This window comes from Theobroma umbraticum, unplaced genomic scaffold (genome assembly GCF_002168275.2).
Source record: "Theobroma umbraticum cultivar Fairchild unplaced genomic scaffold, ASM216827v3 scaffold_56.0, whole genome shotgun sequence".
Classification (NCBI taxonomy): domain Eukaryota; kingdom Viridiplantae; phylum Streptophyta; class Magnoliopsida; order Malvales; family Malvaceae; genus Theobroma; species Theobroma umbraticum.
In genome coordinates, this window is record NW_018397256.1 from 7361627 (window position 1) to 7384872 (window position 23246).

Consider the following 23246-nt stretch of genomic DNA (forward strand, 5'->3'; position numbering starts at 1 on the left):
GCCATCTTCTCTAATTTGTCCAATATTGAAAGAGAACAAATGGATTGCTCCACCTTATTTATGGGGTGCTTGGAATTCTATTATATTCAGTAGAATAGCAAGTCATTTTGACCTTTTCATTTGTATATATTAATTACTAATTAGACAAAAGGGAAAAAGAGAGTGAAAAAAAAAAAAGGAAATCTTTACATTCTTATTGAGCTTACCTAAAAATATAAGTTACACCTACATATCTTTACATTAAGGAAAAATATAAATGAAGAAATACATTGAGGAAGTAGAAATTCATGTTACACAATATGAATGCTTCGTCTTATATTAATTGTTAATACATCCATTGTTCAATGAAGAAGGATTGCCAAAGAGTGTGAAAGGCCCTGGTTTTATATTGCGATGGAATTGATATTTTAATTGTTTTGAGCATTTATTTTAGGTTTTGGAAATTATGTAGGAACATCCAAGATCCAACCAAAGCCCTCCATGTCATCCACTACCTTTTGTCATGTTGGGTCCAGGACAAGAGAAAAAGCAAAGATATCAACTGTGTCATGTTGAGAGCAAGTATCAAACTCATGTTTCGTGGATCTCTGTCAAGTAGACATCAACATCATTTATTTTTTTGCGTGTTGAAATTCGATTATGCTTTCTTGCCTTTAATATTTCAGCTCTCATTAATGGAGAATGTTAGAATAAAATGGAAATATTCCAACCACCAGCTCCTTCGCCATTATGTATATAAATAATAATTTCTATATAAAAGCATGACCATGTTCGAGTGGTTGCTTTTTCTTTAAGTTTTTCCTATTTAGGACAGATTCTGGAGAGAGAATGTATAGATAAGATTACATTAAAATTAATACTATCAATAATTCGTGATTATTGATTAATCTTAGCCAGAAATTGCTAGAAGTCAGCATGAGTGAGAAACTGAGTTAAAGAGACGGGGACGTAAACTTAGAAAACGCTGGTGTGCGAGGCTGTTCCACTTTCAGAAGGAGATAAAAGTTTGGTTTCGAAAACAAATACCTTAAAGGGTTTATAGGTACTGCTGTCGTGTTTCGCTCAACTAGTACAATTGAAAAAAGTCAAGAATTCATGTGAACATCTGTCGAGGGCAATAGCTAGGTCTAGCTATCTACACAGAATCAGCTGTCCTGTCTCTGGCCATGTAACAGTGGTCGATTAATTGGTTGTGTTCCTGGCTTTCCTTTGAGGCTTGTTGCTTCTGCTGGGCTTGCTAGTTTTAGAGTTTCCTGTCATGGGTTTGGTTCTTTTGGCCTGTTCGGCTTTTATTTGAATTTGAAAGAGGCTGCTTCGTATTTGAACGAAAATACTATATTTTGTCTCATAACAAGTAGCATTGGCCCGGCGCCAGACAGGACTCTGAAGGTTTGCTCTTCATAAGAAGTAATACACTACTGTTGCTTTGTCTAGATTTAAACTTTTGAGAACGTCAGGCTAGTTTTTAATGCATGCTCTGCATTTTTTGGGAAAATTTAACAATTTAGCAACAGCTAGCTGTCGACAGGGAAAAGAAAATGGGAGGACTAAAGATTGGTTTATGGCCAACTTCTGACAATTGAAATCTTGAAATGAGTAGCACAATGGGCATCAGATTACCTCAATTTCTAGCACTTGAAAAATTTTTAACTATGCAGGTGAGTATCGGGATATATATACATAGGCAAGCAAATGATCTCATCATTCTCCTCTGATACAGTTTCCTCAGTGATGTTTATGCCTTATGCTTCACATCACCTTCTTGTGGGTGTTGAGATCATTGGGAGTTGATTTATGAGTCCTCTTCCACATATGGACCCAAACCAGTTTGTTGGAGTCCCAAGAACATTCAATAATTGAAGAAAATAGAAGCTAAACTAATTTGGAAAATCACAGGAAGTGGTAAAGAGAGAAACCAGAGAAGAAGGAATACAAGGACATTTAAATCAGTAGAATGAAAAAAAAAAATTGGTAAAATAGCATCAATTAAATTTTCATTTGAGTATTGAAAAGCTCACAAAACCAACGTTTCCTAATAGAACGAATCAACAGAAAAACTTTCACACATCTCAATGCACAGCTTAATAGAAAATTAAACCAGAACCACCATCGCTGTTAAGCCTTGTAACAGAAACTTAAAAGAAGACCAAAACGGCACCATAATGGTGCGTACAAGTACAACGAGCAGAAAATAAATGAAACGACATGACAACAATCGTTTTGACTCAACAAACTTAAAAATAAAACGACATTGTAGACTAACGGCTTAAACAACCAGATCCTTTAGCTAAGAAACGCCATCGTTTTTGCACAACGACCTTTTCTTCAACCTTCCAACCTGTTGCTTCCCGCCAGATCTTCAAACACTTGGATTTCCAGATTAAGAGTTACCTTCCAACACAACCCCATAATTCTCAATTTGGTGAACTCCCAGACATGATCTCAAATACTCAAATCTTTCATTTCTCAAGCTCTTAGTGCATATATCAGCAAGTTGATCATTGGTTGAGCAGTGAACCAATTCAATCTCATCTTCCTTTACAGTATCTCTCAAAGCATGGTACTTGACTCTGATATGTTTTGTTCTACCATGTTGAACAGGGTTCTTAGCAATTGCAATTGCTGACAGTTGTTAACATTAATCAAACTTCCCTTTGCCTGCTTAAATCCCAACTCAACTAGTAGCTTTCTCAACCACAAAGCATGATTAGCAGCAGCTGCACAAACGATGTATTCTGCCTTAGCTGTTGACTGAGCAACTACTTGCTGCTTCTTTGCATTCCAGGAAAATATTGCACTGCCAAATGAGAAGCAAAACCCTCTTGTGTTTTTAGAATCATCCAAAGAACCAACCCAATCACTGTCTGAAAAACCTACCAACTAATTGCTCTCCTGCTTCATGTAAACTAATCCATAATCCACAGTTCCTTTCATATACCTCAAGATCCTTTTAGCTGCTACAAAGTGTATCTCTGAAGGAACTTGCATGAATCTTGACAGCAAACAGGTTGCAAACATTATATCAGGTCTTGCAGCAACTAAATATAACAAGGAACCAAAAATACTTCTATATATTTGTCCATTAGCCTTGTCAACACCATCATCTCTGCTAAATTTTGCGCCAGTGCACAGTGGGTACTTACTGCCTTGCACACGCTCATATTGAACCTCCTTAGCAGATCTTTTGCATATTTACCCTGATGCAGAATGACCTTATCAGTAGCTTGCACTACCTCCATACCAAGAAAATAAATTATCACCCCCAAATCAATCATTTCAAACTCTTTCTCATCTGAAATTTAAACTCAATTAAACACTTACCTTCAGGTCCAGTAATCAAGAGATCATCCACATATAATGTTGCAATAAGCATCACAACACCATTTTCACGCTTCACATATAGAGTGGATTCATTTAAACTCTTCTGGAACCCTTAGTTCTTGAAGCGGTCATCAATTTTGATATACGAGGCTCTTGGAACCTATTTTAGGCCATTCAATGCCTTGATAAGGTTGCACACTTTTTTCTTTGAACCCTGCTGCACATAACCTTCAGGTTGCTGAATGTATATGTTTTCAGTTAAAATATTATTCAGAAAAGCTGATTTGTCATTAAAATGATAAATTTCCCATCCGTCCCTTGATGACAAAGCAGTAAGCATTCGAATGCAAGTGGGACCTTGGAAGTAATAATGCAGCCTAAAATTTCTTGACCAACCAGGAGGAATTCCATTAATTGTTATCATAAATTCTGGGGTAATTCCCACTTTGATAGAACTGATGATCATGTATGGCATTGGCCCATGATCTTCTGATTTTCCCTTTTTCAGTGATCCCTTTCGGCTTTCTTCACCTGAAGGATCCAGGTCCATACTAAAACAAATCTGTCTGTCCCAAATAAACCAATAAGTACTCTTCGACGTTTATGCCAGAACCAAATTCTTCAACCCCGGACAATAACAAAGTGAAGGTTTCAGATCCTAGGGGAAAAACCATAACACAACAAAAATTCTCTGCAACTAGGGAAAGCCAACAAATCAATCCCTTGTCGTAAGAGAAAGAATACTTACAAATTGTGGGAAAGCCAACAGATGAAAGCCTCGCCGTAAGAGAAAGAAGACTTATAAATTGTGCAAGTTAATATAAAGACAAGAGGAATGGTCGCATACAGACAGACGGGAAGAGATCCAATTTGAGTAGTTTCGATCCAGTAGTTAGAACTTGAAAGTTGAAAGGAGAAAAGGAATATTATTACTGTAATTAAAAATATTTTTATTGGATTCCTTTTTTCCATGAAATTATATCAGCAAGTCAGACATAAATACATCAAAAGTTTTAAAATGTGATTTGATTTAAAATTCAAAAATATCGTCGTCCTTCGCCTTAACCAAAATAATTAAGGGAGAAAAATAAAATCTGGGATTATTAATTGAAAAATTAATACAACTATATTGGATACATTTAAATTTAATTTAATTTATAACAAAATCAAATACGTCTATTTCCATATTTTGTTTCGTGTAGTTTTGACACTATAAGCTCATCATCATATACCTTGACTCAAAAAATTACTTTAAAATAAAAAGAATTGTATTTTTAAAAACACAAAATGTTGCTAATCTTTTAGCCAAAGAGAAAAAAAAAGTAAAAAAAAATCCTAATAATAAGTAAAATTATAAACTAAAGATGTTGATAAGTTGACAACATGATTCAGTTCTATTCAAAATAATTACACATGTATTAATGAAACGAATCCCAATTATTTAAATTGAAACTAAACTAAAAACTCAAATTAATGTAGAAAATAATTTAGTTATCAAAAAATAATTGAACTTAAGCTTCGTTTGACGCGTTCATTGTGGTGCCGTTGGCACCTTTTGGGGCCAAGTGTGCCAACACAATGCTGGCAAAGCTTGGTGTGGCACGATTGGCTCGTACCGACGGTGGAGTGTCCAATCGCACTAAGGGTGGATGGCCGTCCGTTTAATGACCTCAATTTCACTTCTTCTTTTTTTTTTTCAATTTTGTCTTCAATTTTGTTTTTATTAATCCCCTATATTATAGTTTAGTGGCAACAATGTCCTTACACAATACACAATAGCCGCACTTCTTTACTTTTCTTTCATATTTCCTTTTTCTCTTTCCTTTAAAATATTCTTTTACTTTATTTTTTAATATAATTAATGATTATATATAATTGATTATATAAATAATAAGTAGTTTCAATATTATAATAAATAACAAATAATAAAAGCATATATAATTATATAAATTGATATATAAATAGTGAAATAAATAACCATAAAATGTACAATAAATAAATAAACACTTGAAAAATACATACAAATTAATTATATAAAATAAAATATATAAATACATTAATTTACATAATTATGTAAAAAAATTTCAATTTCTTCAACATTCCCTAAACTCAATATATCTTATAGTTAAAATGTCCTCTTTCTATCTTACTTTCTTTTATTGTTGAACAACATCATATGTTTTTACTAGTTTTAGTATTATAAACTTTGTGTATCATACATTTTCGTTTCCTCTTCTCAAAATCATTTTTTAGTATTCTCAAATTTCTTTACATTAATTTTCAATCGAGCAATAATGGCTTCAATCGAATCGGAATAGTTGGATTAGGGTTTTTTTGTTAAGAAAGGTAGCTTTAATTAATAATATAGTAATTAGTTTGGAAACAATTATTAATTTGAAATAATTAGATTTTTTTATTTTTTAATTTTAAATCTTTAATAATAATTTTTAGATATTTTAAAAAGAAAAAATTTAATTCTAAATTAATAATTTTTTATATCATATCATCTATCATGTAATATTAACATTATCGCGACAACATATTAATATGCCACATAATTAATGATTTAGTATAAAAAATTACTAATCATATCATTAATTAACAGAAATTAGTCAGTGAAAATGATTTATTTTATAAAAATAAAAATTGAAAAATTTATTTAAATATAATAAAAAATAAAATTAATGTATTTGTATATTTAATTTTTTTTTAAAGAAATCCACCTCCATCTAACCTGAACAACGTGTCAATTTAATGATCAACCTACAAATGTCACAAAGTCAGTCTCGTGGACCTAGATAGTCCCGGTCGTACTCGATTAGCAAAACGCCCCAAAGCAGAAAAAAAAATTAAAAGGTTTTTGAGGAGGAAGCGGGCCTAGGGCGGAAATTGGCGAGAAGCATGAGATTGACATAGCATCGATAGAAGAAAGAAACCAAAAAGTGGCAATCTTCCATCTCCGTCTGTCTTATCTGATTTTTGTTCCTCCTCAGCCTCTTCTTTCTTTTCTCTTCTCCCTTTTAGAGAAAACCTTTTTATTTTAATTTTAGAAAGAAAACGATAAATTGGAACGATTTAAGCCCGATACCACCATCTCGGAGCTGCCCCTGCCAATCCGAATTAGTTGCTTTTCCATTTAATGCTACCAGGAGATTTTGATTTATTTGGATTTATTAAGGTTCAATTTGAGTTTATTTAAGGTATGAAGTTACCTCGCTTTTTTTCCTTTTTTTTTTACATTTCAGTGAGAATTTGTTGCTGGGATTCAATGGTTATTCTATTTCTTGTTTATACTGTCATTTTTGTACCAATTGAATTTATTCCTTAGTTTTTACTTATATAAATATGCTCGAGTTATTGATATATTGATTTAAGCTCATGATTTATGGTGAGGATTTTCCATACCATTACCAGCTTGAATGAATTGTATTAGCATGAGGCATAAGCCGTAAGCTGAGCTGTTTTTCGTTAAATTTCAGGAAGGATGAAGGGAATTAGAGACTGGGTTTTCACTCAAATACTATCCAAGTCGTTGGACTCGTCTAGACCACTGTCCGGCAGTGGTAATTTCTTTCTCGAGGCTCCTTCGTCCAGAGAGGAACAATATGATGAACAAGGTATCAGCTTCTCCCTTTTTCTATGTATGCTTAGTAACTTTGATCCTCCTAGTCAAAAGAATTTTTTCATACACCAAATTTCATGAAGTAAAATTTGGGGAAGTGGGTATACATAGTTTTGTGATATAAGCACTATGGCATATATGCTAGTTTCAAGGGATTGACTAAACTCTAAAGTAAATTACTAAATACTTGAACTTAGTACTTGATGGAGTGATCTTATCTAGACAGAAAGTTGCTTACGAGTAGCTGTCTTATTGACATTTAGCAGTTTGCTGAAAAACAAGAGCTAGTAAATTAACGAAATCAGAAGCATATTGAAAAAAATGTAACATAGAGACAAAGAATAAAAAGGAAAAGGAAGCTTTGTTATCTTCACTGAAATTGGCAAACTAAAATTAAAAAAAAAAAGGGACAAAAACAAAAATGTGATATGATATAGCTATTTTACAGACTACTAGTCAGTTTGATAGTTAGGAGTTTCTCCACTTAGATTAACTCTTTATTAAAGCTTAATTTATAATGCTTTGGGTAATCTTTTGATGTGGAAATTGACAACCTCTATGACTAGAGATGTACCATGGATCACTGATTAAGTTTGTCTTTTAACCAGTTATTATTCTAAAGTTGGTTCATGTTGATTAAAATATGGCCACGGTAGATTATATAAATTCTGTAATTGATTGGGCATATTGTCTTGTTTTTCAGTAGGTTCATCTGACACCACTAGTTCAGTGGCATTGTCAGGGCGTCCTGATACATTGTGCTCTTCTGGTTGTATTCATGATCATGACCCTTATACTTCGCAGCAGCAAATCCTAGTTGAAGATTCTAATCTGTCAGATGACAGTCCTTATAGAAAAAAGATGGATCCATTGGCAAAAGTTCAAGATCTCCAGATAAAATTCTTGCGTCTTCTCCAACGGTTGGGGCAATTTCATGACAATCTTCTGGTGGCCAAAGTTTTATATAGGATGCACCTAGCAACTTTGATACGAGCAGGGGAATCAGATTTGAAAAGAGTGAACTTAAGAAATGAAAGAGCTAAAGGAATTGCAAGAGAACAGGAGGCATCTGGGCTGCCAGAATTAGATTTCTCTATTAAAATACTTGTCCTTGGCAAAACAGGTGTTGGTAAGAGTGCAACCATAAATTCTATCTTTGATCAACCAAAAACTGAGACCAATGCATTTCAGCCTGCCACTGATTGCATTAGAGAGGTTGTGGGAACTGTTAATGGGATTAAGATAACATTCATTGATACCCCAGGTTTTTTTCCTTCATCTACAAGTAATGTCAGAAGAAATAGGAAGATTATGCTATCCTTGAAGAGATACATTAGAAGATCCCCTCCAGACGTTGTTTTATATTTTGAGCGGCTTGACCTCATCAACATGGGTTATAGTGATTTCCCCCTTTTGAAGCTTATGACCAAAGTTTTTGGTAGTGCCATTTGGTTTAACACCATCCTTGTCATGACACATTCTTCTCCTACCCTTCCCGAAGGACCCAATGGGTATCCTGTCAGTTATGAATCATATGTGAACCATTGCACAGATTTGGTGCAGCAATATATACACCAGGCAGTATCTGATTCAAGGCTTGAGAACCCTGTACTTTTAGTGGAGAATGACCCTCAGTGCAAAAGAAATATCATGGGGCAAAATATACTTCCAAATGGACAGGTTTGGAAATCCCAATTCTTGTTATTATGCATATGTACCAAGGTTCTTGGTGATGCCAACACCCTCTTGGAATTCCAAGACAGCATTGAACTAGGACCCTTAAGTAACAGTCGGTTGCCTTCTCTGCCTCATCTTCTCTCATCTTTTCTACGTCATCGGTCACTCTCTCATCCAGCTGAACCAGAAAACGAAGTTGATGAGATTCTGCTCTCGGATGCAGAAGAAGAAGAGGAGTACGATAAATTGCCTTCAATTCAAATCCTGACGAAGTCTCAATTTAAAAAATTGACTAAATCACTGAAAAAAGCCTATCTTGATGAACTGGAATACAGAGAGACTCTTTATTTGAAAAAGCAGTTGAAGGAAGAGTGCCTAAGACGGAAGGAGAGCAAGCTCTCCAAAGAGAAAAGCTTTGCAGGTGATGATGATGATAATGACAAGGTATCTCCAGAGGCGGTCCCATTACCAGATATGGCAGTCCCTCCAAGTTTTGACTCAGATTGCCCAGTACACAGATATCGCTGCCTTGTCACAAATGAACAATGGCTTACGAGACCTGTTCTCGATCCCCATGGATGGGATCATGATGTTGGCTTTGATGGTATAAACTTGGAGACAGCTTTGGAAGTGAAGAAGAATGTTTTTGCTTCAATTGCAGGACAGATGAGTAAGGACAAGCATGATTTCAGTATTCAATCAGAATGTGCTGCTGCATATGTAGATCCTGTCGGGCCTACTTATTCTGTCGGACTTGATCTTCAGTCGACTGGTAAAGATCTGATGTATACCGTTCAAAGCAATGCAAAGCTGAGGAGCCTCAAGCACAACGTCACTGATTGTGGTGTCTCTCTAACATCATTTGGGAACAAATATTATGTTGGTGCTAAGCTTGAGGATAGCATATTGGTGGGGAAGAGAATGAAGTTTGTTTTGAATGCTGGAAGAATGGAGGGTTCCGGACAAGCGGCATATGGCGGGAGTTTTGAAGCTACTTTTAGAGGGAGGGACTACCCTGTGAGAAATGACAGTGTTAGCCTCACTATGACAGCTCTCTCCTCTAATAAAGAGACAGTACTTGGTGGTGGTTTCCAGTCTGAGTTCAGGCCAATGCGAGGCATGAGGCTTTCTGTCAGTGGCAACATAAATAGCCAGAAAATGGGGCAAGTTTGTGTGAAGATGGGTAGCTCTGAGCATGTTGAGATTGCATTGGTTGCTGTCTTTTCAATTTTTAAGGCCCTTTTGCGTAGAAAGGAAAATAGAGACATTGAAGTACTGGAGGGTGGTTAAGCACTAGATTTTCCTTGTTGAGAGAGAGCCTGGTCAAGAAAGCAGTTTTTATCTAGAATAGTCTTTCCATCCAAACAGATGATATAGTATGCAGGATTTTTTGAGGTCATACTGGATAAGGTCTCACTTTGTTGGATGCCTTAATTCAGAAATATGGGAGAAAGACAGTGTGTTGACATCAGTCTCTCCGCTACCATGAGGAGTCCATAGCATTTGTGTACCCAATTGAGCTGCCAGGCTTGGCAGCAGAGGCTAGTGTCAATCGAGGCAATAATTGTACAGGGATTCACCGGAGATGAAATTTTTGTGATTCATGGGAAAACGCTAAATAGTTGTAGTAGGGTGACCAAAATTCTTCCTTTTTATTTGTTTTGGTCTAAAGAGTTGAAATTGTTGTTGACCTAGATTTTGTTGTATTAAATGGCAATCCATAATTCTTCTTAGTGGTCTCTCTAAACTAGTGGACCTTTTCACGTTTAATTTACTTATTAAATAGTGATATTGCTACTAAGCTGAGTTCTTCCTGAATTTGGGAACCATGTATTTTTTTTAACTAAACATGCAATGGCTAATGCGCCAGCCTGAAATTTGATACTTGACGCCTTGAGAAATTTGGGTTAATTTTGTTTCTCCAGTTATAGAATTTTTTATGAGCTAGTCTATATACATTTCTCCAGTTGAAATGTTCTTTGTAGGCTTTGATTTTAATCTTTTGCTAACTAGCTGGCACCTAATGTTTACCACCTGCAATCCTTTATTTCTTATGGAAGAAGAGAGGAAAAAGGGTTGAGCAATTACAGAGATCATTACCACAAGAAAGAGAAAATCATAGTAACAAAAAGGATATTGGAAACAAAGACCAAGGGAGTAAAAACAAATACTTGTGCAGCCATAGCTCTCAGTACAGCGACGTTGGGGAAGAGTTGGAGCCAGTAGAGAAGATAGAACAAACAGGAGACAATGTCGTTTTGTTCGTTACTTGTAATAATTGAGCGTATGCTTCTGGAAACAACTTCACTTTGCCACATAACAGACAAACTAGTCACCACAGCACGCAAATATCAGCATGCATCCCTTCGCTCAAAACCCTGGGCCCTTGAATTTTCCCATCTGGCACTTCAGCTTGTTTTCTTATTTCTGTCATGTTTCCATTCTTTCCAATTTGTGATGATTAGTGAGAAGAATTAAATCCGTATGCACAGGGATTGCCAAGTGGAAGGACGTATTAAGTTTTAGTAACTTGTTATTAGGCCCTTCTGTGACATTGGCAATTTGACATTTCCGGTCGTTTGTGCACGTGGGATCTCATTCGTAGGTTGACAGAACCCTGAGTGAGTTTCAGACCGAATGATCACCGGCAGCAGCCAACATTTTCCGATGCTATCTTCATCCTTAGACCTGTCATCTCACTTTTCTCGAAATTGCAACGTGTTCTTTTTGTTTTTGGAATCAAGAACAGCCAATGATAAACCTGCGGGTCAGAGAGCATCTTCTCAAGAAATTTTGTGCAACCTCCACGTTCATTCAACCATGTACATCATCGTGAACCACGATTTAAGGAATTTGAGGATTTAATGGGAATGATCCAGACCCAATATAGTATTGTTGAAATTCAACCCCTTTCCCATTGTTTAACATTAAAGCACCGCCCCCAAGAAAAACTGGTGCGCTTCACAAAGATTTATCATTCCCCGTCTGTAAAACTTAGTGAATCTATCTCTTACTTTATTGTCTTCCTTAACAACCAGAGCCACCTTGTCTAGAAAGATCTCAATTAGTAATATGGAGGTTGAAATTAGTCAATGCCAAAGGGAAAGGAAGGGTTAAGTTAAAATTAAAGAAATTGACTAATAACATATGTGATTCGGTTATGCAAGGAATCGACAGTCGACATATGATTTTGGCAGCTTACCTATAAAACAAATGCTTGCTTGTACAAAAACGAGAAAAAGATGTATTTATTAAAAACGTAAGTGCTGAGGACATCCGAATTCAGCTCAAAATATCACTATTCCACAAGGAATCTGACTTCAATATGACGTTCATAGCATCAACTTGAAACATTTCTTTGTCCCCATCTTTCTACTATTTTCTTGCACCAACTTGTAACAACCAAAGGTTCATTTTTTTACCCAAAAGAACATATCAAGCAATGATTTTTCCACCCCTCTTCGGAGGCACAAAACGCACAATTTTCATCTGAAAAGTAGAAACTGGTATTCCAATAACAAGTTCAAAAACCATTCTTTGATTGAGATTAACTCAAATACCCTCAATTACCAAAGCTCTCCCACATTTGATTTGCTTAGGTGATGGCAATGGATGCTCCACAATTCTAGCTCAAAAGATTGCAGTTTCAACTCAACATACCCCAAAAACAGAGTCAAAAGGAAAATGCTTCCCCAATCACAGTTTTGGAACTAGAACTTTCTTTCTCAGTCCAAACCAAACCAAAAAATGCTGGGAAAAGATAGGGAAGACAATATGACAGAGAAATAGAATTCAATTTGTATAAACAATTGATTTACACCACTTACATACATAACACAATTTTCTATAAACCAAACCAAAAAATTTACTAGTAATCACTGAAAAAAAAAAACCAAATAATCACCTTTTTTCTTTTTCATCTCTGAATTCTAGTAACAAAACATGATCAAGGTGAAGACCCCCACAAAACCTCAGCAATAATTGTAGCAGCCTCAGCATCACTAATAGATGCTCCCCTAACTCTCTCCAAAATCTCTAGCTTAAAAGCCCTTTTCTCTCTTTGCCTCAACCCTTCCCCAACCTCTAACTGCACAGCAAACCTTGCCACACAGCTTGCAAATGGATGATTCTCTAAGAACCTCTTTTCTCTCTTCTCTCTCTTCTTCTCCTCAATCTCCTTGTTCTCAGCCTCAAACTTCCCCATCTCAATCAAATCCCCGCCAAGCTCTGACCTTTGCAACTCCACAAGTTTCTTTATCAACCCTCCTTTAAGCAGTGCTTCAACAGCTTCCTTGCGTCCAAAGTAGCCAATTTCAAGAATGCAATCAAAGGCCAAAACTTTCATGTCCAAATCCTTGGTTTCCAACAAAGTTAAAATCTCGGGAATTTCCCCATTACACACGATCTCATCCACAAATGGTGATTTAGTGAATTTAATCAACTCACACAAAACTTTCAGGCAATGGGTTGATCTCATGTCCAGAAGCGCGTGAATTGTACCTCCCATATTCACTTGCCCGACAAAAACATCCTTGTTGAATCGAATCAAAGCGGCAACACAAAACGCTGCGCTTTCCCGTATCCGTTTCGAACATTGCGGGTCGCAAAGGACCGATTGTAAAACCGAAAAAGCTTTCGATTTTAGGACTAAATTCTGTAATTCACGATTAAATCCTTGTGAGACTCGGTCTTCGAACTGGGTCAGTAACCGAACCAACTCGTCCTCGTTCTTCCCCAGCTCTTTCAAACCCTTTATCAAGCTCTCGATGCTCTCACGGTCAATCCAGGCTTGAATTTCTGACTCAATCGAACCGGCGACTCGGGAGATGGAGTAAGTCGAGACACGGCGAGTCAAAAAGCTCCTGAGTCCGTAACCACGGGTTCGTTTCAGGGTTTCGACGTGGGTTTTGAGGTCCGCGAGGTGTTGTGAAAGAGTAGAGAGATGTGGGTCTTTGGAAAGGATTGAATCGGACTCAGTTTCAAGCTCGAGGAGAGCTTTAATGGCGGATGAGTTGGAGTTAGCCGATTTATGAGTCGGGTGAGCTTGTAACTCGTGAGAAGCTTGTTTGAGTGCTTCGAGAACCTTTAGAACTCTTGGGTTATCTTCCTTGGATGATGGGTCTTCCATGGCTACTCGAAAAATGGATCGCTTTTTATGTTATATATATAGAGACGAAGTGTTGAGTTTCTTGGAAGTAGAAGAAAGAGCGCTGAGAAACGAGCTCAACAACCAGTTCTGGTTTTCTCTATTTATATAGCGTTACCAAAAAGACCGCTGCGAAATTTGAGCCGCGTTGTGGGCGTTGTGATTTTCCTTTGTTCTTCTTGATTATTATAAGCTAGTATTAAATTAAATCCATATATATGGAAATAAATTCTGTATTACCATTGTTATTTTTTAAAATTATCAAATTACTATACATTTGAAATTAATGTATCCTCCTACCTTATATATCTTTTATAATTAGGTGGGATTTCTTGAATATTCAAAAAAAATCTTGGGAAATCTTAATTTTTTAAAGTAATTTTTAAGTACTAATTTAATTCCAACTCAAAATTTTGGCTAGAAAAAAAGGTTTGGTGAAATTTGGGTTTAATTTTAAACTAGATTAATGCTTGATAACACTTAGACTGAAGATGAAAAAGGCACTCACAAATTAGAATAAAAATTTTATATCTTTATTTTAATACCTTATTTGATACTCTTTTTATAATTTTACATTATGTTATCAGTTTTATATTATCATAAAAAAAATCTTAATTTGTAAATTCTAAATTTTAAATCTTAACGGTAAAAACTAATAATTAACTGTAAAAACTGTTTATATAAAAATTTGTTAAATACATGACGTAAAGTTATAAAAGTGAATTTATCAAAAAAAATGATTTTTGTTCAACAAAGTAATGTCATAATGTAATAATACAAACTAAATTTAACAGTTATTATATCTTTTTAAGAAAGTTAAAGATTTAACTTTCTCGTATATATTGAAAAGGTATAATTTTCTATTGTAAAAGGGGAAAAAAAAGGTAAGGTATAATAAAGATATGAATGATTAGAACTAGCATTATCATTTGGAAAATTAGAATCTTTGAAAGGTATAATAAAAAAAGGTAAGATATATTTTTATGAGATAAAAAGAGATTATCCTTTATTATTATATAGTTTAATATCAATATTTATAAATAAAATATATATTTAAAATGAGATTAATTGATTAGAATATGGTGTGTGTCGGAGATTGCTTACCCTTTGATTGATCAATGGGTCTAAATGGTTTGGTCATTTATTGTTATGCAAGCAAATTGAGATTTTGAAAAAAAAATCTTAATTTTTAATCTCTTGAATCTTAAATTTTAACAATAAAAACTAATAATCTAACAGTAAAAATTGTTAATATAAAAAATTTATTAAATACATAACATAAAGTTATAAAAGTGATATTAATAAAAAAAGAAGACTTTTGTTCAACAAACTAATGTCATAATGTAATAATTCAAATTAAATTAAACATTGTTATATCGTTTTAAGAGAGTTAAAGATTTAACTTTCTCATATATATTAAAAAGGCATAATTTTTTATTTGTAAAAAAAAAAAGAAAAGTATCATACAGATATGAATGATTAGAACTAGAATCATCATTTTGAAAAATTAAAATCTTCAAATAAATGAGTAATATTCATGAGGCAAAAAGAAATTACCTCCTGTTATTATATAGTTTAATATCAATATTTATAAATAAAAAAAATATTGTTAAAATCAGATTAACAGACTGGAATATGGTACGTGGTCGGGAAGTGCGTAACCCTTTAATTGATCAGTGGGTCCAAATGGTTTGGTGATTTATGGTTATGCAAGCAAACTGGGACCTTGATGCCGTCACGAATGATGAATACGCGTGTAAAATGTGGACTACGGTATAAGTGGTTTATCATTCTTTGGGAATGTGATAATTGTGGCCTCTATTTTTTTCTTTTTCTTCATTTCCTGTTTTAATTTTGTTTTATATTTAAAAAAAGAAAATAAAATAAACGATAAGATAAGATCTAGGTGCTTCTTTATTTTCCTATTAAAGAAGGAAGTGTTTGGATTTTTTTTTTTAATGATTTCTTTGGGTCAAAGCCTAAACAACATTTGGAAAGTCATCAGTCAAAATCCATTGAATAATTGGATATTTTGATTAACATTTATTAGGGAATTCTGATTCAGACATATTTACCTTTCTTTTTTTATCTTCTTTAATTTTGTTATTTTTTTATCTATAGAAGAAGAAATTCTAGCTTACTCTTTTGAATGGAAATTCATATCTTTAGCATCAAACGTAGTTCATATTATCTCTTATAACCTAATCTATTAGGAGAAAATGATCTCCGATAAGTACTATTATGAATTTTTTTTTACAATGAAAATTCAAATCTAACATTTTAAATAAAATATATTTATATTTATCAATAAATCAAATGTTAATACATGAAAAACTAAATTTCATTCCATGCTTATAATAGTCACCTTCAACTAAGAAATGTGAACGTGTTTAAATCACTAATCATTTGACCAATTGATTCCAATAAATAATTCCTCCTTCATCTCATGCAAACCCGTTGATGACTTAACCGAGGAAAATTGACAATTTCTTTGTATTACCTTAATTAGTTCTGTTATATGACCACCTGCCATTTTAAAAAAAATACTATAGAATATAATAAAATATTATTTTATGAAGCTAATTTAGCATATCCGAATCTAAGCATCTTGGAGCAGGAATATGTCAATAAAATACTTGGTTTTTAGCATGGAAAATGGTTCTTCCGTGTTATGAATTTCCATGGCGACCAAACTCCAAATTAATAATTTGTTCTGTATATGTGGGGTTTGACTGATGATTTTATTAATTTTGTCCAGTCTACATTATACAAAGGCAAGAGCCCAAATCCGTGGCTGCTAGGTTTTGGTCTTTGACTTCTCTGGCTGAAATAGAGCATGCCAAAACATAAGAGCAACCTACCGTGCTGCTGTTGCCAAACATGTAGGAAAATGGGTGAGACTTGTTGTTTTTTGTTGGGGTACATATTGTTCATTATAAGACTTGACAAAAGGTGCATTTCACCATAGGAACACAGGGTTCTCCTGCTGTCTCAATTGATACAAGGTTCCTTTGATGTGAATAAAATTGTCTCTACCTCTTTCAATTTAGACAGTTGGGAGTACTGCTCATGAGAGCAATAAAATGATTGAAAAAGAAATTTGGAATTTTGATAGGAAGGTTCAAGTATTTCTTTTCCCAGAAATATATATATATATATATATTTATGAATTTATATATATTACAATAAGATTTTTCATTCACATAATTGCTCATATCCCTTTGTTTTAAAGAGTTAAAACTGGAAGGCTCCAGCAATTATTTGGGTGAGGCGAACTGTATAGAAGATTCACTTGGGCTACATTAGGGGGTTCGAATTCAGCCCAACAAATTTTAGATCGAGCCGAGCGAAGCCCATTACAATCTCGTTTTAGTTTCCTTATCATATTTTTTATTTAAAAAATTGAAATCCGATTTTTTTAAAAAAAGAAAATATAAATATGAATAATTAAAACCGAGTCTTCAAAATATCCTATTAAGTGGTTAAGCATCGCGTGAGTCTTAATAACTAAAATTTCAATAAAAACTAAATTTAATGAATTGAATCGGATCAATGACTTAATTGAATCGAATGTGATTTGAATAAAATAATTTAATTCAAAAAATTAATCTGATTGATTTATTTGATCGATTTTTAATTTTAAAATTTTTTAACCAAACTAACAAAAGACAAACTAATTATATATAATATTATATATTAGGTTTAAATTTATATAAAATATATACTTCATTACTAATTTTCATACCATATTTTTTATAATTCTAAATAAATATTATAAATTTTAATATTGTAATTTATCAAAAAAAGATAAACTTTTGATCTTTTTGGTCTAAAACAAAATCAATTGAATCCATTCCATATTTGATCAGTTCGATCTTTTTTTTATATTTGATCAATTTTAATTGATTTTTAAAAATTTTTTTATTCATTTAGTCTTTAAATATGATAGATTGTATCAATTAAACCACCCAATCACTCACTCCTATTCCTAATTGCATATAAATGATTTTTTTTTCAAATAATATCATCCAAATGATATCAAGCAACATTTTTTTTTTTCATTTTATCCTTTATCCTCAAACATGGATTGGCTTGGATAGGTGACCACGTCACCAAGTAAAATACTATTATTGCAAAAGACTTTCGTAAAAATTAAAATTAAAATTAAACCAAAATTTAGCTGCTCAATTTCAATTCAATTACTTGATTTTTGACCTTTTTATTTTGTGTTTAAATAAAAGAAAAAATTGTCTTCAAATACAAATTTTCTGTGCAATTCAAATAAAAAATTAATGATAGTAGGAATTCGTTCAAATTGGATTGATTTATATTTTTACCAAATTAGAAATAAATCTAACAGAATTATTATAAAAAATAAAATTAAACATCATACATAATGGTACCAAAAAGTATTTTATAATTATAAAAAATAAAAACAACCTAAGATTATGAATGGATTTGGTTTTTTTTTTTCATATTTGTTCGAGTTGTTATTATTATTTTCCTTTAACAGTTGACGAACACTAAAAAGTAATGCCAAATATTATATTCTCACAAAACATGACAATGAAACAATCAATTTTAATCTGACTGGCACGTGCCTAATGTGGGATCAACCGAGGAGTTCACCAATATCTTACCGCCACGTGTACACTCCGAGTCAATCAGAAGAATAGTCCTGAAGATCACGCAATTGGTAAACAACACGACAAGCAGTCGTCTCTAACGAACGCCACCTCGGCCATACTGTCCCCTACTAGCCCACGCCATCCCCTCCTCCTTGGCCATAGCCATGGCCATTATTAAGCTGAATAGCTGATCCCTACGAATTTCCAATCATTGCCTTTCAAACTATCCTCTTCAGCCGATTTCCTAAAGGTTCTCTCTTTTCTCTTTATTTTTTTTTTTTGAATGAAATGTTGATTTGTGAGCTCTTCTTGTTTCTAATCTCTACTTTTTCTTATTGGTGATCTTTTCTGGGTTGTTGTTAGAATTAAAAAGTAACTGTCTTTTTCAGTTTAAACAAATTAGCAGAATCTTGTATTTTTCTCCCTTTTCTATTACATTGATGTGATAATGATATGTAGATAGCTTCCAATGTTTATTAATGGAGTTTTTTTTGTTCCATTTATCAATGATGCTATGAGTATAGTTTTCAGCAATTATCTGTTTCTGTATGTTGGGATGGTTTGGCTTTAATTGTGTTTTCAAATGAGGAGATGATGTTTTTTTTGAAAAAGGGTATGTAGCAGTTTGGCTGAACTTTGTTGGGTTAGACAGTTGGTGTGAAATGAAGATGGGTGTTGATATAGGCCAATCAAGGTAGTTGTTCCCTATGGATTTAGTGCCACCTGCGGATTATATAAAGCAATGGTAACCATGACAGCCAACAACTAGTTTGTAGCCAAGACAAAAATTTTGAGGATGAGGACTATTAGCAGATGCTTCGGTTTCTGGCTCCATATTATCTCCTCCTATAATACTTAGCTTAAGGGTCTGAACTTTGAACATCAGTTATCTGTTACTGATGCAAGAAGGGGAGTAGTGAGGTAACAAGGCCCCTTTTGATGGGTTGGACTCTAACTCCTTTGCAGGGTGGTTTGGCAATTTTCCATTGTAGAGAATGGAGATTGATTGAAAAGTATTTGCCACTATATTTTTAAGTCGTGTCATGATGTTACTGGATTTTCCACACAACCTAACAAGCAAGTTTTAAACAGAAGCAACTAGTTTCACAAAATTCTCCTCCTTTGATGGTTATTTCAATATTTCAATAATATCTTGTTTCATTACTTCAACAATTTCCAAAAGTGAAAAAAGAAGTTCATTTTTTTGTTCCAAAAGTATGGATTAGAGCATATACAGGGTGGTTTGTTTTCAATGTATTATGCATCTTTAAACCTTCTTGACTGGCACATGTAGTCAATTTTTTTTTATAATAGTATATGTTAATTGCAGGTGTTGCTTCTTGTATTTTTGGTACATTGGTGTTTGATCTTGGATGCTGTAAACCATATGGTTATTGTTTGTTTATCAAGCATCATGCCAGGGGTCGCTAAGATGCAGTCTTTGCTGTTTCTACTCTTATTCACATCCTTCGTTTTCTTGAACTCTGTGAACAATGTGAATGCTGGTATCACAAGTGTTTTCATTCGGAATGAGTGGCCATCGGTTGACATCCCTCTTGATAATGAAGTATTTGCAGTTCCCAATGGACATAATGCACCAGAACAAGTAAGATTTTTTTTTTCTATTATTTTCATATATATGCTGCTAGACAAAGTTTATCAACATATGTCTTCATCAGACCTATTTGTTTTATCAATCATCATTACCTGGGCTTGTATAAAGAATCAGGCAATGCAAAAATGAACAATTTCTTTTCAAATAAAAAATAAAGACTGAAGATTGTTTTCCTCTTTCATATTCTCTATCTCACTACTTACAGTATTGGATATACCGGGCTCTCCCACTTTGTGAGGCATGTCATTTGCTGTTACTGACTGTATTCTTTCTAGGTGTCAAGTAGTTTTCAGATTACTCTTTTTTCTGAGATAATTAAGGGAACCATCATTAAGAATAATTGTTTAGGCAGAAACGTATTGTATCTATGGACCATGCGGGCTTCATTACGAATCTTTGCATTACTTCTGTCAGATTGTGTTGTTCACTGATAATGACTCAACAAAATTTGTCCCCATGAAGCATGCTTTCCCAATTACACAAGGGCATTATACCATTTATCTTGTCGTACTGGTTTCTGTTCCAATCCCTTTGTGCATCTATTTGTAACATACATGTTATTTCAACTGAAGGTGCATATAACGCAAGGGGACTATGATGGAAAAGCTGTGATTATCTCATGGGTCACAGCTGATGAACCAGGGCTCAGCAAAGTACAATATGGCACATCAGAGAAAAATTATGAATTTACTGCAGAAGGGAAGATGACAAACTACACCTTTTACAAATACAAGTCTGGCTACATTCATCATGTTTTTGTTGATGGCCTTGAGGTAATAATCATTATTGGGGAAGTAATACTTTCACTAGTAGCTTAACTTCTTCAGCATGGAAAGAAATTCTTAGTTGCCAGTTATTATTAGTAGCTTATTCTACAACCAGAGTATGTGTGGATTTTTTCTGCAGAGGAATTAATTCTTTAGCTCTTGAATTACTCCAAACTTACAAGAATGGGTTTGGATTTGAACTTATAGTTGGTGTCGTTAGCTGAATATGATAGGAAGAAATTGGTTGCTTGATCATTTGTTTATTGTTTTCAGTATGACACCAAGTACTATTACAAGATTGGTACTGGTGATTCCGCACGAGAATTTTGGTTTCAAACACCTCCAGAGATTGGTCCAGATGTTCCTTACAAATTTGGAATCATTGGTGAGTTGTTTCCTCTGTAATCTAAAGCAATATGGGTATTTTCAGTCACTATATTTTTTTGTTTTTTGAGAAGCAATAGTCTGGAGAAGGGAAAAAAAAGACAAACACCCACATGGCCAGGGAAAAAAAAGGACCAAATTGCCAAGATCCATTGCTCAAAATCTCCTTCTCTTTCATCCATTCAAGATGACGAAAAATTAATTCTTTTATGGTTCCTTACAATATCCTCTTTTTCACCTTTGTGAAAAAATTCATGTTTACATTTCATGCCCCCCTTAATGGCTAATGCTTTCTCTGACCCTCAAATTCTTACTTAACTGTAACAGCAAAATCCCACGTGCACTCACTTTATCTGCCTCCCTTTCTTTACCAATTATATTCACCAGAAACCCATATTAAATTTCAAAAGAAAGAAAGAAATTTTCTACTAGAAAGAATCCACCTTTAACTGAACTCTGACCCCTTCAAGAATCATCACATTTCTTCATCACACACCTGGCAAACATCAACAAAATGACAAGGAATCCCACTCCTGCTGCCCCTCCTAAAATTATCGCCGCAATCTTTTCTTTATTTTGTCCTGTCACTTACTTGAATCAGGCTGTTTTGATGTTAGGCAAGTTCCTGGTTTCAAATGAATAGAAATTGGATACTTATACATACATGCACTAATGAAGATGGATGAGAACAGAAAGATCATTTATGCATGCACATAAAACACACCCAAGCTTATACCAAGAGTTATTCTTGAATCATGACCAGAAAAGAATTAGCAAAGTGCCCATTACCACTTTTGAAAGAAATACTGCTTTTAGTGTATTAGAATCCATTAATTGATTAAAAAAACAATGTGCTCAACTACATATGAACACTTATTACTGCATGTAAACCTTCTGGTGACAAGGAAAATGTTGGTAATTTGTTGAAGATAAGACAAATATTATCTTTTATGCTGGAAAACAAGTAAAAAAGGCACATTGCAAGACAATAGGAGAATTGAAGTCAGTTCCATGAAGCTTAAAATCCCAACTAGTTAAATTGGCTACACAAATCCTTATTCACCATTTAATCATATTCAACTTCTTAATCAGCCATACCTGCAGATTTTTTCTGGTCTCTCTCTCATCTTTTGTGGAAATTCAACTCAATTCACATTAATTAGATTAGATAATTTCATACTTTCTTTGTGCCAAGTCTTTTTATGAACTCATATTGATGTGTTTCTTCTATACCATTTCATTTTCTTGAATTTATGTTGATTAAATTGTTTTTAATATGTTGCAGGTGATTTGGGTCAGACATATAATTCATTGTCCACCCTAGAGCATTACATGCAGAGTGGAGCACAGACTGTCTTGTTTGTAGGAGATCTTGCATATGCTGATAGATATCAGTATAATGATGTTGGTATACGGTGGGATTCATGGGGTCGCTTTGTTGAGAGAAGTACTGCATATCAGCCTTGGATCTGGTCTGCTGGGAATCATGAAATAGAATACATGCCTTACATGGTAAAGCATTGAACAAACATTGCTATTGAGGTTTCTCTTGTAACATATTATTGCTAAAGATCATAAGTTATTTTCTGCTATATGAACTTCACCCAACTATGCATGCTGCTTCTGATTATGCAATGCTTCATGGTATTTGCATGCCACCTGAAGCATTTTTCTTCAGCTACTGTGTGGGCCAAATTGTTTTGGTGTCCATTTTTCTCAACTTATAAGCCTAGAGTATTCCTGAAGAAGAGTCTAGGTTATTCTTTGATTTCCCTAGATCAACATTTTGGTTTTATTATTGTTAGATCTCATCTCATATTTATCTATTAAAAGTCTGACTGCTGATTTTCTGTGTGCTAGCTAACCAGAAGAAGATATTTAAGGTCTTCTCTTTCTTGTTTTATTCCAATTGAGATGCACTTGACTTGATATTAAAAGTTATGGCATAGCTGACACTTTTTATAATATGTTACTGAAGTCTAATAAAGCTACGACACTATTTACAAGTTCTCACTCTTTGCAGTAGAACATTTATAATCATTCTTGTTTGGTGCTTAACTTTTAGAATTCTGAAAACATGTGCAGG

General features: G+C 33.9%; 3 protein-coding genes across 4 annotated transcripts in view; 2 read left to right on the top strand and 1 right to left on the bottom strand.

Annotated features, from left to right (window-relative positions):
- Positions 1–6120: 6120 nt before the first annotated feature.
- TOC90 (Avirulence induced gene (AIG1) family protein) lies at positions 6121–10353 on the top strand. Of its 2 annotated transcripts, none has more exons than XM_021421610.2 (3): positions 6121–6521; positions 6801–6938; positions 7647–10353. In XM_021421610.2, exons 2-3 carry the CDS (start codon positions 6806–6808, stop codon positions 9908–9910), a joined length of 2397 nt encoding a protein of 798 aa, XP_021277285.1. In that variant the 5' UTR covers positions 6121–6521; positions 6801–6805; the 3' UTR covers positions 9911–10353. The 2 variants fall into 2 exon arrangements, with proteins under 2 accessions (XP_021277285.1, XP_021277286.1); XM_021421611.2 differs by having other exon boundaries at positions 7650–10353.
- A 2042-nt stretch (positions 10354–12395) lies between these two features.
- Positions 12396–13894, bottom strand: LOC149527531 (uncharacterized). The gene has a single exon (XM_089782703.1). It carries the CDS (start codon positions 13746–13748, stop codon positions 12567–12569), a length of 1182 nt encoding a protein of 393 aa, XP_089638829.1. The 5' UTR covers positions 13749–13894; the 3' UTR covers positions 12396–12566.
- A 4591-nt stretch (positions 13895–18485) lies between these two features.
- Positions 18486–23246, top strand: part of LOC110411322 (bifunctional purple acid phosphatase 26) — a 7507-nt gene continuing 2746 nt past the window's right edge. The window contains exons 1-6 of the mRNA XM_021421433.2: positions 18486–18644; positions 19725–20000; positions 20582–20782; positions 21050–21161; positions 22446–22672; position 23246. The exon at position 23246 is cut by the window's right edge and continues 138 nt beyond it. Coding sequence (XP_021277108.1) covers positions 19782–20000; positions 20582–20782; positions 21050–21161; positions 22446–22672; position 23246 — 760 coding nt within the window. The 5' untranslated portion in view covers positions 18486–18644; positions 19725–19781. The remainder of the gene's footprint in view (positions 18645–19724; positions 20001–20581; positions 20783–21049; positions 21162–22445; positions 22673–23245) is intronic.

What these genes read in the sequence shown, in the direction of transcription:
- LOC149527531 (XM_089782703.1), bottom strand. Translation starts at nt 13,748, where the DNA reads ATGGAAGACCCATCATCCAAGGAAGATAACCCAAGAGTTCTAAAGGTT.
- TOC90 (XM_021421610.2), top strand. Translation starts at nt 6,806, where the DNA reads ATGAAGGGAATTAGAGACTGGGTTTTCACTCAAATACTATCCAAGTCG. An exon ending in GGAACAATATGATGAACAAG is followed by an intron (nt 6,939 to 7,646) that starts GTATCAGCTTCT and finishes CTTGTTTTTCAG; the next exon opens with TAGGTTCATCTGACACCACT.